Raw genomic sequence first — 19,043 nt, forward strand, 5'->3', positions numbered from 1 at the left:
CGTAAGCAACAAAATACTGAAGTAAACATTTTGTGGCCTGGAATCCTCCTATTCAGATTTTAAAATATTCTCAGTGTGCAGCTTGTGTGTTTCCATTGCAGAATCATAAACAAAAATGATGTCAGCATATTGTTTGCTGGGAAATTTACAAGGCAATGTTAGATAATGATATACACACACTATTCCATTCAATTATTTAGATGTTTATTGCTGTTCAAATGCAACAAAAAACAATTTGTGATAATTTAAATACTGCTGTAATCAAATATCTCTGAAAAGGAAAAGAACTACCCATCTCTTCCAAACTCTTGGCTTAGTATACCTCACTAGTGTTGCCAAGGCATTGCATAAAATGTTACAGTTGTATGGGTGAGAGTCAAACCTATTTTCAACTTTTATACTTATAAGTCATACTAACACTACATTAAGAATATTAACTACATTTTAGTAGTAGTACATACACTACATGTGATAAATTTTATCAAGTTTTAATAAAAATCAGAAAATAACAGGAAATATATAGCCAATGGTTCTTTCTTTTTATATAATTACAAGAATACAGCAACTATAACTGGGAACAATAATAAAAAACCTTCTGAAGCAGCTGCTACTTGGACTGACCATTTCCTCTCTGTATCCTTCACCTTTTCTCATATCTAACAGTATTAACAGATAATAGCTTTGCATAACTTAGCATACTGACTTCATTCATGGTAAGAATGCCCAAGTTACTAGGAGAACAACTTCCTTAATACATTGAAGCCGAAACCTGAAAACTTTTGGGCTAACTGAAAACATGAACAGACAAAGACCGAAAACTTTTGGTCCATCAAATTTAATTCTACATAAAAGCTTCCATGGCTTATTTCCGTGCCTAGGGTTTTTGTAAACCATTCACTGAATAGTTTAGTTTAAGTCGCTCTGTTATCACTGCATTCTGACACGATCTTTGAAATTATAGAATTAAAACAGACTATTTGTACACTGAGGTTATACATGTTATTCACGTTCAAGTTTCGTTCGTGAGGCGTGTACTTTGCAGTTTACTGCAGTAAGTCTTTTCTTTATGTCTGTGTTTATTGTGTTCTTTGGTAGGTTATAAGATTGATAATTCTTGTTTTGTAATAACAAAGATTGCATGCATTTACGTATGTTTTATAATTGCGCATGTTTTTTTTTTTATTTTCTTCCGTATTTTATGACTGACAACTGACTTTATGAATGAATATCTTTGTTTAGCAGGTCCTACTCCATGTACATTTTTTTGTTGTTACTGTATGTATGTAAATTTTTCTGTTACTATTTTGTATTAGTGTAAATTGACAAGACGTAAAATTTTGTTAGTTTTATATAGCTATAATGAATGAGATACATGATAAAAAAAATGCCAGTTTAGTAAATGAAGTTCTCATGGAATCTGATTCAAAATTATTTGATTCTGATTCAGAAAATTCTTTTAGTTATGGCCAGGAAAACCAATCAAATATTCAATTGTTTTTTAATTTGTTTTGTTGTTTCAATCGTTTTTGAAAAATTAGACAAACCTATTTTTGATTCTGTGTCTGAAGGGGAGTTAGATGATTCTGATTGTGATCGATTATATTGAATCTACTCCAACTGATAGGCCTATTAGTTCCTCTGATGATGATGGTGATGATTATGATTATCATCAAGCTAATGATATCTTAAATAATGAAGATAACTCCATCCCATCAGTCAGTAGTGAGAGAAATGTTACGCCATCTAAAAGAAAGAAAGTTGCCAACAAACAAAGTGATACAGACTTAGGGTGGATATTTATTGATAATCTGCCACCACTGCCAGTGTTCAACAAAAATCACTGTTGCTACTGATGAAACTTCCACCCCCTGTAATATATTTTTACTTTTTTTCTGGAATCAGTCATAGCAGTAATAAAATCAGAAATAAACAGATATTCAAAATGCATTACTGATAGGCTAAAAAGAAAAAATCAATTGAAAAAAATAGCATATAGGGAAAATGGGTTATAGTGAAACTACATCAAAGATTACTGAGCTAAGAGAAAATATGTGCTCTCTTCTTACACCATTTCATGTATGTCAAGGGATCACTTTCTATCCTCTCCAACTTTCACCTCAACAACAACAATCTGTATACTCCTTATAATAAAGCTGGACATGATCACATATACAAACTGAAGCCATTCTTAGATCAACTGCTTTCACAGTTTCCTGCACACTTTTCCCCTAATGAAAATTTGACAGTAGATGAAGGAACATGTAGTTTTCGAGGAAGGATTCAGTTCCGGGTTTGTAATAAAAATAAATCACACAAGTATGGGCTAAAGCTGTACATTATGTGTCTCTTCAACTGGATATGCTCTTCAGCTTGAAGTTTATACTGGCAAAAGGGATTCAGTTATATCACTATTCCATAGGCTATTGTCTCAGTATCTTGACAAGGGGTGTACTGTATTCATGGACAGATTTTATACTTCACCAGCTTTATTTGATTTTTTATGGTAGAGAAAAACAAAAGGTGTTGGCACCTATAGGCTGAATTGTAAAGAATTGCCTAAACAAAATGTAGTATTAAAAAAATTGAAGATATCTGAATTTGTTTTCATGAGACATGAACATCTTCTATGTCTAAAATGGAAAGACACAAGAGATGTTCTACCATTGTTATCAGCTCACAAAATGACAAAATCATACAGGGTATGATTACAAAATCTAAACCTGATGAAATCGTTGACTATAATAAAAATAAAACCAGTGTTGATAAAAATGATCAAATCATTACCCCTTCAAGAGGAAACAAATGAAATGGTGGAAGAAACTCTTCTTTAATTTTTTTTATGATGGCTACTTCAAATTCATTTCTCCTTTACCATGAATTCTGACCTCCAAACTTGAGAAAAAAATACATTTAGAAAAGTTTACTGAGTCACTTGGAGTAGAATTGGGCAATAAAGGTGGATCTCTTGCTCAAGAAACAATTCCTATGTCTGTTGATTCAAACAGACTCACTGAATGTCACTTTTCAGACAGATCCACCACAGAAAATAAAGCTCAGCCAACACGACTTTGTAAAGTATGATCTGAAAAGAGTAAAGCATCTTCTGGGAAAGGAGAAAGACAAGAAACTGATTGGTGGTGTTCCAATTGTGGTACAGCACTGTGTCTTCCAGACTGTTTCAAACTATATCATACCAAAGCCAAGTACATATAGACTAATTTCACATCTACTTTTTGTACATATTTATTGTTGTTATATAGGGTCTGCCACGGGAAACGGACTTTTTTAAGTTGGTATTACGCATCCGGTAGGAGTTGGAGAGGGGAGCAAGGCCGGCGCGTTACTCGTCTGACCTTGCAGTTAATGCTTGTTCATTGTTTAGTTGCCATCATGCCTCTTTGGAATGTAGAGCATAGTGTTTTCGTGTATGACAGTTTTGTGCGGAGTGGCGAATCAGTTACGGAAGTTCAACGTCTCTTTCATCGATGGTTTAATGTTCCTCGGCATGGAGATATACTAAGCCGGAACACCATTTTGCGATGGGTTAATGCCCTTCGTAGTGGAGGTAGTCTAATGGAAAGGCAGCCACCGGGACCACGTCGCACAGTTCGAACTCCGGAGAACATGGAACATGTAAGACAGGCTGTTTTAACTAGTCCAAGACGTTCAGTTTGTAGGCATTCTGCAGCACTACGAATATCCAATAGTTCAGTGCGGCGAATTCTACAACGAGATTTAGGTTTTCACCCTTATAAAATGTCAGTTGTGCACAAGTTAACAGAGGGCGACTACCCACAATGTGCAGCTTTTGCTGAAGCGATGCTCCAAATTTTGGAAGATGAGCCCAATGCGATTTTGATAATGAGCGACGAGGCTCATTTTCATCTCAATGGTGTTGTGAATCGTCAAAACTTCCGATACTGGGCCTGTGAAAATCCACGCACTTTACATGAATTACTATTACACAGCCCCAAAGTTACGGTGTGGTGCGGCGTCGGGAAATTTGGTATCGTGGAGCCATACGTTTTTGAGGAAAACAGGAACACTGTACCGTAACAGCTAATCATTACGTAAACATGGTGAAAACATTCTTGAAAAGTGAACTGAGACGATGACGAATCAATCTGCCAGATGTTTATTTTCAACAGGATGGAGCTACAGCCTATATGCCCAAGTGTCGATGGCTGCTGTTAGACAAATGTTCCCTAATCGTGTTATCTCCAGATTCGGTGATCTGCATTGGCCCCCTCGCTCACCAGACCTTTCGATGTGTTATTTTTTCTTGTGGGGGTATTTAAAGTCTTTGGTGTATCAAACCAAATCTCGTACATTGGCCGAACTGCGACAAGCGATAGAGCAGAACATCGCTCAGATCGATCGTCAACTATTGGAGAGAGTGGAGGCTAACTTCTGAGAGCATCTCCACGTTTATCAGCATGAAAATGGACACCATCTTAACGATATTATTTTTCGTACATAGGTAAGTCAAACTGCATATTCTCAGAAACTTATTTCTGCCAATAAATTATTTTTTAACCTTAAAATACGGTTAATAACTTATTTATACGGAGTGTCGTTAATTTGTAAAACGTCCGTTTCCCGTGACGGACCCTTTATTTAAGTGAATAGTATAGTTTTTTTTTTTATTTGTAATAATTTTGAGATACCATAGTGACTTTATCTTAGTTTGCAATCTTGTAAAATTAGTGAAAAAGTATGCAGTACAGTGAACTAAACACCATTACAATTTTTAATTTTGCACTTTTTAAAACAACATTTTCAATGGATTGTTACACAAATGATGAGTGGTCTAATTTTTTTCATTTATATACTTACATAATCTGCATGATTTTCTCTTTAAAATGGTATATAATTTACTTATATTCAATCCATATTTATTTAAAACAAGTTTTAAAAAACTACCAAAAAACCCCAGGACACTAGGTCTGAGCATGGTTACTATGGCTAGGCTTCAATGTGTTAAAAGAGTGGGAGTCTGCTTATGGATTTGTCTGAGTAAAATATTTCTTATGAAGAGGTTTCACAAAAAATTTATCTGGTGGTCAAGGTACACATGTGAAAAGGCCAGATTTCTTAATTCCTCTCACAATCACTCGCAATAAAATTCATTATTTGATCAATCAAGATGGACGTTTAATAACTTACTGAGTTCGCAAAGTATTATGAGCTGCCTCTCTATCTGCTCTCGCCAAGTTTGGATAAAGTCCACCAGTTAAAGCAGCCTTAACAAGAGCCCAATTTTCAGAGTTTGTGTTTAGATCTTTCATATCACCAAGAACTGCAATTAAAAGTTATCCAAAATTACCTAAACAAGTTATTCATAAATTATAAATTCCCAGGCTTGTTAGGCAAGCCTTTAATAAAATTAAAAAATTTCCAAGATACATGACTATCAAAATATTAAAATCAAGAGTAGAAAATACGAAAAAGTGAATTTAAATAAATTAAATGTTATTCACCAAATATCAAAAGTATACAGTCATTATTTTATCTGAGCTCCTAAATAATGTTGTGTGTTCTAAATACAACTAATACAATTCATAAAACTAAACCAACACTAATTATTATGATACATTTCTACTGACAGGTATGTTTACTAAAGCATATCAATTACTAAAGCGTATAGCAATCTGCTTTATACTTGCAATTCCAGATATCATTTTAATTCCACATTACTCTCTGTTAACTATTTCTATTATGCTGAATTTTACTATTCTGGCAGAAATCTATATCAATTCAATAGATTCATGTCATTATTTATTGTCAATTCCTTACAGGAATTAAAAGAATTCAATATTACATAAGTAAGAATATTAAATGTAGTTTCTTCCAATAATTAAATTTTTTATCACACATCGAGGTAGAAAAACATGAAAATTTAATAAGAACAAAAAGGGGATTGTAAGAGGATCCAGTGAAAATGAACACAGCATTTTGTACTAATGGACAAGAATATATCTTTGACTGGTTCAAGGTTTATGTTACCTTTATCTTTATTGAGGTAAGTTTTACCTATCTATCAAACCTGGATAGGTAAAACTTAGGTTCTACATAAGGTTTAGATGGTTTTAAGCTAAACAAAGCTTTTTATAGGCAATGTCTAAAATGACAACAGTTATTTGTATCTATTTCTTATTCTAAAAATACTCATTTTATAGTGCTTCATAAGTATTTGTCCAACTAATAATTTTTATTTTTCCTTCTTATTTATTTAAATATTTTTTATATATACTTTTCCTTAGTATTTACTGATGACATTGTTTAAAAATTGAAATTGCTGTCTTTTTTTAGATTTTAGTAAAATTGATATAAATAGTTTTGGTGGGTATTCTTGTTTCCCAGTAAGGTTAATGATTAATAAATAAATATGGTAATTTTTTTTTAAGTTCTACATCTTACTCATTCCAGAATATATCACTTTTTTATAATTTTTAATAATCTGTATGAGGTGTGATCAAAAAGTATCTGACCTAATTTTTAATTGCAGTAACCAGTTGAAACACGGGAAGGAGACTGTAGTAGAATGTGACCTTGTCTAGTATTGCTTACATATGTTTCACTTTAACTATCATTACAGTCAGTCACTGCTTATCAGCCTTGAAAATAAAACATGTGCCTAGTACTTTCATATTTTTGTTGTCCAAAATGACAGGGTTAAGCATAGAATCTCGATTATAAGTGGCATGCAAGCAGAGACAATAAGGAAGATTGAAACAGCTTTTGGTGAAGAGTATACCTGTGATAAACCATGCTCCTCAAGGACAACTGTCAATAAAGAATACTATGCAACTGTTCTTCATCAGCTAAGAGATGTTGTTTACAGGTTTAGGAAAATGGTGATTGGCTAATTCATCATGACAATGCTCCAGCCACGCATCACAACTTATCCAGATTCTTGGCAAAACACAGGAAACAAACAACTTGGTTCCTTACTCACCAGCCATGGCTGACTGTGATTTCTAGCTCAGACTTCTGCTTAAAATTCCACTTAAAGAAAAGAGATTTGAAAACAGAGAACAGATCAAAAGAAATGCAACAAGAAGACTTACGGTACTCGTTAAAAATGACTTTGAAAAATGCTTCCAACAGAAATATTGTTGGGATGTGTTATATCAGAAGGGACCTACTTTGAAGAAAACAAGTCAATGAACTAAATAGATTAAGTATTTTGTTTTTATAAGCCAAGGTTGAGTACTTTTTTATCACACTGTATTTCAAATTGCTCTATTATTTCTCAACATTCTACCAGCAGCACAATGTGCACCTACTCAGTCTCCTTCACCCAAACAGCACAGTAATTTATAACGTAATCAATTCCTACAGTTTTATTCTGTGTACGTCTTTCACAGCTTGGTTAAATGTTAAACATAATATAGTTTCATCTACAATCATCATAATGCTTCACTTTCCTTAAGTGCTTCCAACACTCTTTTCTTTTCTGAAAATATGTTTTTCATGAACATGCAGTAAAACAAAAAAAAACAAGACAATATACAATTACCTTGTCCTTGATTGTGAGTTCCTCTGTTTTTAACAAAACCAGCACATCTCATCTGCTGTAAAATTTGAGCTCGATGGGACAATATCATTTCTAAAGTAGCTTCATTTAAGAAATTCTGTTCACAGAATTGCTTACTAGACCCTTTCTCCTTTGCTATTAGCCAACCCTATGCACAGCAACATGGAAAAAAATATTTTAAAATAAAATATAAAAACAAAAAAAACACATATTTTAAATGCTAACATTGTACAGTAAGCATGAATTATATTTATTTTTTTTAAGTAAACTGAATTTTGTTTCCAAAGCTATAAGAAGTTTTAATGAATTTGGTATGTAATTTTAAAAATATCAAAGTTTTGTTATTAATGCATTATCTTGCTTATAAGTTAAGAATAATTTAAGTCTCAATTTTCATTAGGGCAACGACTTAATGAAAATTTATCTTTATCCCAAGCTTTATTCATATTTATATAGCTGTTAATTATAATTTAACCCAGTTACTATGAATCCCTACATGTATCATACTAATCTAAATGTTGTACTCCAGCAACACAAGAAAAATCTTTAAAATCAAAAATAAGGAAATACAGATTTAAAATTTACCATAATAATCACAAAATAAGTGTTTTGTGAAGCAATGAACTAGAAGAAATTAATGGTTAATGGATATGAGAAACCACCTTTCAATGCAATTACTGATGTTACATTAAAGAAACAGACATTTACAAAAAATTAATGTTGTATAACTGGTTGCAAATGATTTACACTGTAACATTATTAGTGTGACTGGAAAACATAAACATTTGTCATCCAAATTGTAATGAAGAAATATAAACACAAAGGTTGACTTACCAAACTGGTTTTACGTTAATAATCTTATTGTGCTTAATTTTTATTGTGTGTATTTTTTTAATGTTTTGTAGGGGTCCATAAAATAAGAAGAAATAATTACACTAGATGCACTCTATACTCGAATAGAAAATTTAAGTCAAACTTGGCAAAAATTAATATCAGTTAAAAATAAAAGTAAGGTTTCTCCCTAAGAATACTACATATTGCTGGAGATCAGTTAGAACAAATAATGGATTAGAAAATTTGGACACAAGAAATAATTATGTAGTGGGCTATATTGCTTATAAAGTAAAGGAAAAATGTCCTACTCTAGAAATGATTACAAAGGACAGGATATGCCAGACATTTAACTTGTACAGACATTTAACCAAGTAGTTAGAGGAATGGAAAGAAATTGTGTTACTATTTAAAATTAAGTTTTAAGTAAAACAGAATAAATAATTCTGTGTAAATATGATATTTTAGATTAAGCAAAAAATCCACCACTATACATGTTGTTCCAGAAGATGCAAAAAAAAATCCCTAATGTATATAATTAAATAATAAAGCTATATTCCCAACTAAAAATACATAAAAAGTAAATCATTACAATTATTACACATCTAAGGCTTTTAAATAAACTTACATGTGTAAACAGAAACAAAAGTGGAAAAGTGGATTAAAGCTTTAAAAAAAAAACTTGATGGCAAGAGATCAGTTTTTATTTAGTTACAGTTTGTTTATTTGAAAACATTTTCACAACTGTTAATATTTTGTTTTGTAAAAAAGAAATAATACTAAAATAATCTATAAAAAATAAAAATAAAAACAGACTTCAACAAATAATAGAACTAAAAAGTTAAAAATAATTATATTTTTATTTATTAACTAAAATAAAAGTATTTATAAAAAATAACAATTTTTGAAGTTGGTGCCAACACAAATTAAACATAAAGTTACGTAAAATTAGTGTCCCTTCACCGACTCAAGGCAGCTAAATGGGAATCCCACATGTAAAATTGGATCTGAAGAGCATATAAGAAAGAGAGTGATTCAGGATCATATCTCATCTTGAGTTCGCTAAGGCATATATATATATATATACTTGGTGATAACAAATGTACCTAAACATCTCATATTTCTTATATCTATGTATGTCGCATTTTTTTGTTGTATTATATTTTTGTAGATCTCATTTCATTGTACTAAAACTATTACCAATTTTGCATTGTTTGAAGTAGGATTTGTATTATATAGATCATAGTTTTCTTTTAACTTGTGTTGGCTGGCACTGACTTCAAAAGTAGTTATTTGTTGTAAATTGTACTTTAGTTAACAAATAAAAATATAATTATTTTAAACTTTTTAGTACTATTACTTGTTGAAGTCTGTTTTTATTTTTATAATTTTTTTTTTTCACAACTTTCAGTTGATACTAGTACCTATATATATATTATATATAACTATAATATATTTATACTATTACACAATTCAAATATGAGTAGGCCTACTAAACAAGCTGCTCAAATGAGTCAGCAACGTTTAAAGGAAAGTTGCCAAGAAAGGAATAATCACTTAAGGAAAAACAGAGTAAAAAGTGCCATGAATATTTCCACAGAAACTTCTCAACAACGAGAATGTTTGCTAAAATCTGTTTGCTAAAATAAGCGATGAAATGTGTGAAAAGAAAAATCTCATACAGAAGTCAGATGGTTATCGGGGAGGAAAGTGTTAACCCGGTAATTGGAATTGTGAGACGAATTAATAATATTTTTCGAAGATAAACAATGTCATTTTCAATTTTTTTTACAGAATAATGAGTATATGATGTTGGCTTATTTAGTTGATGAATTTTTGCATTTCAACAACTTCAACATGAATTTTCAAGGATGCGATAAAAACATTTTATTAATGACAAAGTTCATGCTTTCATTACAACGCATTATATCTGGATTATTCAACTGGGTTTTTCATCTATGGTTGCACTAAAAACTAAATAGGAATCGTCTTTTATCACTTGAAAACAATTTGCTTTTGTATTTCTAACATTAACATATGGAGAAAGTTTAAAACTATAAACAAACAAAACCATCTCATTAATTTATTTCCTTTACATGTTACTAATAAATGTAAGTAAAATGTTTATCAAAAGTGATTATTTTTCATAAAATGATTTCATTATTGTTTACATGTAAAGTTGTAGGCTAATTTCACGACCCCCATTTTATATCACCGCAACTCCCATGCATAACTACTCACACCTCAGCCTTCACAGTGACCTACTTTCAAAAGAATATTCATTCAGTATTTTACATTTTCAACTCAATTAACAAGTGCTCTCAGAAAATATGCAAAACATTCAGATATAAATTTTAAATGTATATAATGTAATGTTAATGTACTGCAATGTACATTATAATAATTTCATAAATAAAAAGTTATAAATAAAACAAAAGGTTAAAAATATAAAAAAGTTTTTTTAAAAATAATAAGTCAAAGATATAACCTGAAATGTCCGCAGTAAAACCATATGATCACTGAACGTTCTAGCACCAAACTTCTTTCTGATCTCAGCAACAGCCCGTTTTGATTGTGGCAAATCAGGCATTATAAATGGATCCCTAGGAACATAGAAAACAAATAAAATGTTCAATTTAAAATTAAACTGTTTGCTTAAATACATTAACACACATAAACATTTGCACGAGCGCACACATGTACAAAACATCGGATGATGACTGTTTAAGTACATTTTTTAATGCAGATAAAAAATGATGTCCTACACTTTACTGACAAAGTGTGAAGGGGCACAGGTAAATTAGATTAAGTGATAGGAAGTTATTGAGCAGAATGAATATACAAAACAAAGAATGAAAGAGATAGATAGACAAAGGAAAAGATTTGTATAATGTCCATTGATCAGGCTAGTCAATCCCATGTATCTAAAAACTTATAGGTTAATATAATATAGGTCATCTGAAGGAATTGATCGAATTACTTTGACTGAATAGTAATTGTAATGATTGAATAATATGAGTGAATAAAAAAGAATTATATGATCGATTATTAATTGTATTATTTTGAAAATAATACAATAGATGTTGCAGATTGCTTTAATAAAATTCAAACAAAACACTTCAAATGAATTATAGTTTAAATATTGAACCTAAGGAAACTAGATAAATTACTATGAAGAAGATCAATTACTGTATAAAGAATGTATAAAGAGTATCTGTATAAAGAATGTAGAAAAAAGGTTTTAAGTTAAAAAATATCAAATTAAACAAAACAGAAGAATAAAATTCTAAAACTTAGGCCTAAATATTACTGGATTCTATTTTCAGACACACTTTTTTCACCATTATAATATAGTTCAACATTTACTGCATTTGAATTAGTTTTAATCATAATAAATCAAAATTAGACTTATAAAATTCATGATTAGTTTTTAAAAATCAGATTTATTTTGAATAAAATTATAAACCTAATGTATTTTAATTCATCCTTTTTAAATTCATGATTAAATTATGTATTTTTTTCAGTAACATTAATAATTAAGCTTGATAATATTCTACCGCCCTTTGATCACATTCGACCAAAGTTGAATCGCTTTTGAAATGTGTTGTGTTCATTTGCTTAACTCCTATAGCACTGTTGTCAAATTCTTGTTCATAAATATTGTTATCACTCTGGTAAGACTGAACATTTTTAAAAACTTGGTATTATAGTTTTGTTGAGATTTTCATTCTATCTTCATGTATCAAATTGTGATACAATTGTTATTTAACTCAGTTTACCAGGACTGTATAGTAGTAAATTACTTCACTGAAAATGATAGAGAAAACCATGTATAGGCAGTAAGATTTCCTACAGTGCTGTGTTACACTCTCCCTCTTTTTGACTCTAGCTGCTTTCCAAGGTAAAAGTAAATGGACAATTATTCTTTTTATTACCTTCTATTTTATCTTTACAGTGCATGGCAGTTTCATGCATTATTAGTCAGACATTGTCTATAGTATTATGTACCAATGTTTTGAACATGTGTGCGCTCATACACACGCATGTGTTTAATGCACACACATGTTAGATTCTTTTAAAAAAATTTTTTTTAATTTAAAAAAATACAGTTTGAACTAAAAAACTGTGGTAAAAAAATATATATTTCATAAATGGGAAATATTTTTAATTTATTCCTAAGGGTTTTTAAAACCACATACAAAAACTAGAGCATTTTATGAATAATTTAATTAAATCAACAAAATTTTATAAGTTTTCACATCTACACACCAATATCAGAATTTGTAAATTCTTACCCTTGATGAAAGTTGGAGCAGTAAATGAATAAATCCTTTTGAAGTAAGTACGAATAGTTTATCATTTTCACTGGGAAATGTTCTTATAAGTTTTACAAAAAAAAAAAATCATAAAAAATATAATAAAATGAACTAGAAATTATTTATCTGTTTTAGAAAATTTAGCAAATATGCTTTGCATTACACAAAGAATGCACACCCTTATTACATTTTTTGCAAATGTACCTGGTTTTTTCTTTTACCACGTTGATTTGTGCTAATCTTGCTACTAACAGAACAATTTTACTCTTTTTTGTCCGGTAAAATTTCAAGAGGTTCGTTGTCGATGCCCGGTCGCTGGATCTGAAGCGGCGCTTGATCACCAAGCCATTCAGCAATAAGCTGATCAACCAATGAAACTTAGGTCGTGATAAGGGTTTGTCTGTATTGTCTTTATACAAAATGTGCAGATTTACAATCGTTCTTCCTATAATGTGAAATGTCACTTTTTCCAGTATTTCAAAGTGCGTCGCTCATCTAAGCAGTACAGCATCTGATCAGATGATTCAACTCCGCTCATAAAAAAGTTATACTGGCAAATAATGGATTGCTTTCTTGTTATAAATATTTTATTTCCCTTCTTCTTCGACTTGCATTCACTATTGGCTAAAGAATTTGTTGACAGGAGAAGTACTTGCTTTATTGAGACTTTCTGCCAGCTGCCAAGCATGAGCAAAAAACCTCTGCAGCAATACTTTTGTTTTCTCCAACTTCAAATTTTCACTTCATGGATGATGGTATTCCTTTTCTATTACTTCGTAATGTCCCTCTTAAATGTGTACGTTTTGAATACAAACCTTTTGCTACGGGAACTAACAAAGAAAATGTCAAGAAACATGTCAGCCTTTGTTAAAAAAATTTCCCTTTTCTAGGAGTTTCATTACAACCGTAAAACCAAAGCCTTTTTTCACGGTTTCCATCTTTATCCCTAGCACCTTTGTAACAAAAGAATGGCAAGCAGAAATTCATAGCACTACCGCAAAGCAAGTAATCCAGTGAGTATGGCGGATGTGGACAGACAGGAACACTTTATTTGGCCAAAAACTCACGAATGAGAAGCAAGGTGTGACACGGCGCCTTGTCGTGGTGAAGAAGGAAGCCATTGGTCCATTTTTCTGGTCGCTTTCTTCGTACATCGTTTCGCAAACATTGCAGTACACCCTTATAAAATTCAGAGTTTACAGCTGTTCCCCTTGGAATGTACTCTGATCGCACTATGCCCTCACTATCGAAAAAAACAACGAGCATGACCTTGATGTTGGATTTTGACTGACGTGCCTTTTTAGGGCGAGGAGATGAACTGGTTTTCCATTGGGAACTCTGCATTTTGGTCTCAGGGCCATAGCCATATACTCAAATTTCATCTCCAGTTACAATTTTGGCCATGAAGTCCGGATCTGCATGAAGACGACCCTTCAACTCCATGCAAATTGACACATGATTTTCCTTCTGTTCATCACTCAAAAGTCTGGGAACAAATTTTGTACTCACTCGTCTCATTTGCAATTCATTAGTTAAAATGCTTTGAACGTATCTGTACGAGATGTTAAGGTCTTCTGATAGCTCTCGAATAGTCATTCGCCTGTTTGAATGCACCATTGTTTCCACTTTTTGCACATTTTCAACTGTTTTTGAGGTTACTGGACGACCCGCATGCTGCTCGTTTCAACAGACTCATTTCCGTTTTTAAATCGGTCATACCACTTGTACACAGTCTTCAAAGTTACCACATTATCACCGTACTCCGATTCTAACATTTCGTGAGCTTCTTTGGCAACGAAATTTTGCAACTTAAAACAAAACTTAATGTTAATGCGTTGTTCAAAATCCATGTTGCGCGACAGACACGATAAACACAACCTCACTTTAGCGGCTCTGGCAGCTGACTGGTAAGCTCGAACGTGTTACAACTTGTCCCTACCTGTCTCAGTTGATCATGCTATTGGACAAATTACAGCATATGGATATAGCGTCGGCAGTTGCCGCTATATAAATTCATTCACCGTATTTTTTTATCACACCTCGTATGTCCATCTTTGGAATGTAAACGTTTATAAGTATCATTCATCTGCCACAATGGCCTCTTAGGCCATATTAAATTTTTATTTCTTAATTGACATCATGCTTAAATATATGTAATTATTTTTATTTAATTGACTTAATGTTCTCAATATATGATAAGTAATTTTAATTTTATTCTTTTAATTTTGTCTAAAAAAAAACTTGTTTTGATATGTAATTTTATATAATTTATATACAACTGATGATGCGGGATTCCATGAAAGTGCTATTGGAATAAAGAAAAGAAAAATTAGGTAAGTGTCATTTCATTTACCTTGTAATTTTGTACTTGGGTTGTTTAAGTTGGTTTTTGATTATAAAAATACAATATATTGGTATAAAGGAATATGGGTCTATAAGCATTGACTTTAGAAAAAAAAATATATATAAAACACATAATAACAAATTATATGTGTGAATAATGTTAGTTATGGCCACTTTCACAAATGCAAAATTCTAATTTTATAGGTAGCACGTAATCAAGAAACACATAGCTAATCAGTCAGTGTGGTAGTAAAATTTACACTAAAACTTAAAATAATTATTTGGTTTGGATTACAGAAGTCTTTCAAATACATTAATCTTATTGACTTAGACATCAATGTTTGACATAAAAAAAAGTTATACCTGTACGAAAGAGATGCAACAATAGTTAAAACAGGATCAACACATTTAAGTACCACAGAATAGAGTAGCATCTTGCCAAGGTGGGGATCAACTGGTAGATCTAATAAATGATGCCCTAACTGCGTAAGATCTTCCCATGCATCCAAGGCATCTATTGTCTGAAATCCACAATTAAAGAAACTGTATAAGAGAAATAAATTTTTTTAATGATCAAAATCTAAAATAAATATTATCATCAGCGTGTATAATACAACTAGTCAGCCAGTTGGTGAAGTGGCTAGCTGCTCCAGATATAATTTAGAAGCCAGTATAACTTCTCTATTAGCCCATTTCATATTCAATTCCTGACAAGGAACTGGCAACTTTTACCTACCATTTCATCCAATTAATCTTCCTAGTTAAAATTCCAAGTCATTTCCAAAGTTTTAAATATTAAGATAAAATAAAAAATATACAGCGGCCACTGTTTAACATACTACAGTTTAAATAGAAAACAATAACTGTTAACAAAATTTGCTTAAAATTTAAAACCGGATGACCATTTTTAATGTACAAGGTTCGGTTGATAAATTTTACACACTAGCATGCTACATGGAGACAAAAGGTACTATATCAAGTTGGCATGGCAGCACATGATAGCTAAAATCCCCCTCTATAAACCTGCATTGAAATCCATTTTCCGGTTTGTTTTCAGTAGCAGTTAAAATGGAGTCGAGTTAAAATGGAGCACAGTTAAAACAGCATGCAGTGACTGAATTTTTAACAGAAGAAAATATGAATCCTAGTAATATTTTTTAACATTTAAAAGCGGTTTACGGTAGTAAAATGTTGATAGGAGTACTGTGAATACGTGGGTGTTGAAATTTCACAAATGTGAAGCTGGTAAAGCAACAATTGAGGACGCACCTCACACAGATGACCAGTTTCTGTGACTGACAACAAACATCAAAAGGAGGTAACAATTAGCTCCAAAGTGACCCACAAATCACCCAGCAATGGATAGCTATTCATTTAGGCATATCTAAAGAACAAGTAGACCATATTATCGAGCAACTGGGTGCACAATGTGCACCCAATCTGTGCATGATGGGTATCATGCAAATTGACAAATGAACACAAGCAGCGTCATGTTGAATGTTGCGAAAAACCTTTACAGCATTATCGTGTCGAAGGAAAAAATTTCCTTTTCAATATTGTGATTGGGGATGAGAGTTGAGTACATCATTATGACCAGGAAGAAAAAAGGCAAAGCATGGAATTCAGAGATTACGAATCGCCAAAACCCTAAAAATTCAAAACTTAAGCCTCGGTGAAGAAACTCCTCTTGATGGTGTTTTGGGATGCCAAACATGTTTATGTGACTGAGTATCTCAAACTTGGGACGACTGTGAACTCCAAACGGTACATTGAGATGTTAAGACACCTTAGATGATGAGTATGTCACATTTGGAAGACCATCATGCGCATAATCTTGCAACATGTCAATGAGCGGCCTCACACATCACACACCACTACAGAGGTTCTCCACAACCTGAAGTTTAAGCCTATTCCACATCCGCCATACTCGGTGGATTTGGCACCATGTAACTTCCACTTCTTCCCTTTTCTCATGAGGGATCTCAAAGGTAATCATGACACCACTGACGATGAGGTGAAGGAAGCTGTGGCCACTTGGATCCAAGAAAGACCGCCAGAATTTTTCAGTGACGGAATGCAAAAACTTACACCTTGGGAAAAGCGTATCAGTGTAAACGGGGATTATATTGAAAAATAAATACTGCATTTTGTAGCTAAGGTATTGTACTTTTATTCATTTTTTATTTCATTCCAATATCTCTTTTCATTCCCACGCTACGAATAATATGCAAAACTTATCAACCGAGCCTCATAGATACTATGGAAATAATTTATAAATAACAACATAATTAAATCAGAAAATAATAAAGAAATAATGATTAAACAATAATTTACAAAACACTAAAAAACATGTATTACTATCAATATTTATAGACTAATGGTGAAAAGTACAAAAAATTTTCACTGCAGGCAACACCATTCTAAAGGTTAAAAAGATCTAAAACACAAAAACCTCCAACTTGCTCAACCAAACATAAAAGTATGCTCTTTATTGGATAAGACAACAATTAATTAAAAGAAAGAGATAGTATGAACCTTAAATTATTCAGACACGTATCCTGTCTCACGAACAAAATTTAAAGAGGGGATAACCATTAAACGATTTTGACAGAAAAATTTCAAAAAAAGATTTAATATTCTAAGATTACTAAATATTTAGTAGTCTCTATCCTCTAACTATATTCTATATTCCTATCCTCTATCATTATTCAACAAAGTAAGGTTATTCCCCTACTATGCAATTCCAGTTTATTACATGAATTTTTATAACATTTATTTCTAATAAATTAAAATTTGGACTAGCTGCCAGGCAATCTTAGTCAACTCCCAATTACTTCAGTCTTCTATATTTATAATGAGCCAAATGATTCTTTATTCTAGTTTCAAGAGTTTCTTTTAATTTGACTTGCTTATGGTTTAATCGAAATATTTACCTTTAAACTTCAGTCTATAAATGACTTCTTTTTTTACAGAATCAGTATTTAGTACTTCCAACAGAGGTCATTTTTGTAGATGTAACCATATTGAAAATTGTAATTTAAAAAATAATTTGTTACTTTGTTAATATGCTGAATATTATAAAACAATTTAAATTGAAGAGTTCAGTATTTTAAAGTAACTTTAAGCTTTTAATTGGGTTTACCTACTTCAGTTGTTTGTATTTTTCACTTTTAACTTATAAATACTGTTAGCAATATAAGTTTTTTATTATTTCATAACACAGTGTTCATTTGAAAAATTAATATTTATTATGTCTTCATTATTTTCCAGTTTAGTTATTTTGTATATGAATTATTTCCTCAGTATCCACTATTGATAATCTATCAACTACCTAAATTGCCACCTAGTTTTAAATGTTAAATAAAATTTTATTGTAAACAGTGTTTGAGCATTTTATTACTTTCCAATTTATTTCAATAACTGTTAAATATAGCTGTTTCTTGGTACATTTCATGATTGTCAAAAATAAATATGTAACAGTATCAGAATAACCATTATAGAAATGATTTTAAGCTGTAATATTCCCAAAATTGTGATATGAACTTTCTATGAGACACGATTGTCATGAAAAGGCACTATGTATCAATTATGAGTTATACAGCAAACTTGAGGGTTGATGTCTCCATGTTGCAGCCTACCATTCTTTATTAGCACAATCTCTAAATGCAATTCCAAGAAAAATTTTTTTGAATGAATATCAAATTTACAGCAGTTCAAGAGCCAGGAATGTGGTTTTCTGGGCTAAGGAGAACCCTCATTTTGTGTGCAAGTTGGAAAGGAATCCATCTCATATCATGATGTTGGCTGGGAAGATACTGCAATATTTATTACAATCTTTTTTTTTTAAACTAGTAAACTAGATGAATGGTGAGTCTTACTTCCAAATGTTGTTAAAGTAGTTAATAGCATAACTTGAAGAGAAAGGATATCATGGAATGGATATAGCAAGAAGATCCGCAGTTCATTTTATGCTTAAAATGCATGATTTCTTAAATGAATGATTTCCAGGCCAC

At 31.6% G+C, this 19,043-nt stretch overlaps 1 protein-coding gene across 4 annotated transcripts in view; it reads right to left on the reverse strand.

Annotated features, from left to right (window-relative positions):
- The window catches only part of LOC142327332 (3'-5' RNA helicase YTHDC2-like), a 190,436-nt gene that overhangs the window by 62,263 nt on the left and 109,130 nt on the right, over positions 1-19,043 (reverse strand). For all 4 annotated transcript variants that reach the window (XM_075370291.1, XM_075370300.1, XM_075370273.1 and 1 more), the window contains 4 exons: positions 15,394-15,551; positions 10,860-10,974; positions 7,523-7,688; positions 5,167-5,299 (listed from right to left, as the gene is read on the reverse strand). In XM_075370291.1, coding sequence (XP_075226406.1) covers positions 5,167-5,299; positions 7,523-7,688; positions 10,860-10,974; positions 15,394-15,551 — 572 coding nt within the window. The remainder of the gene's footprint in view (positions 1-5,166; positions 5,300-7,522; positions 7,689-10,859; positions 10,975-15,393; positions 15,552-19,043) is intronic.

The sequence above is a fragment of the Lycorma delicatula genome, chromosome 1, assembly GCF_047948215.1.
Source record: "Lycorma delicatula isolate Av1 chromosome 1, ASM4794821v1, whole genome shotgun sequence".
NCBI classification, from domain to species: domain Eukaryota; kingdom Metazoa; phylum Arthropoda; class Insecta; order Hemiptera; family Fulgoridae; genus Lycorma; species Lycorma delicatula.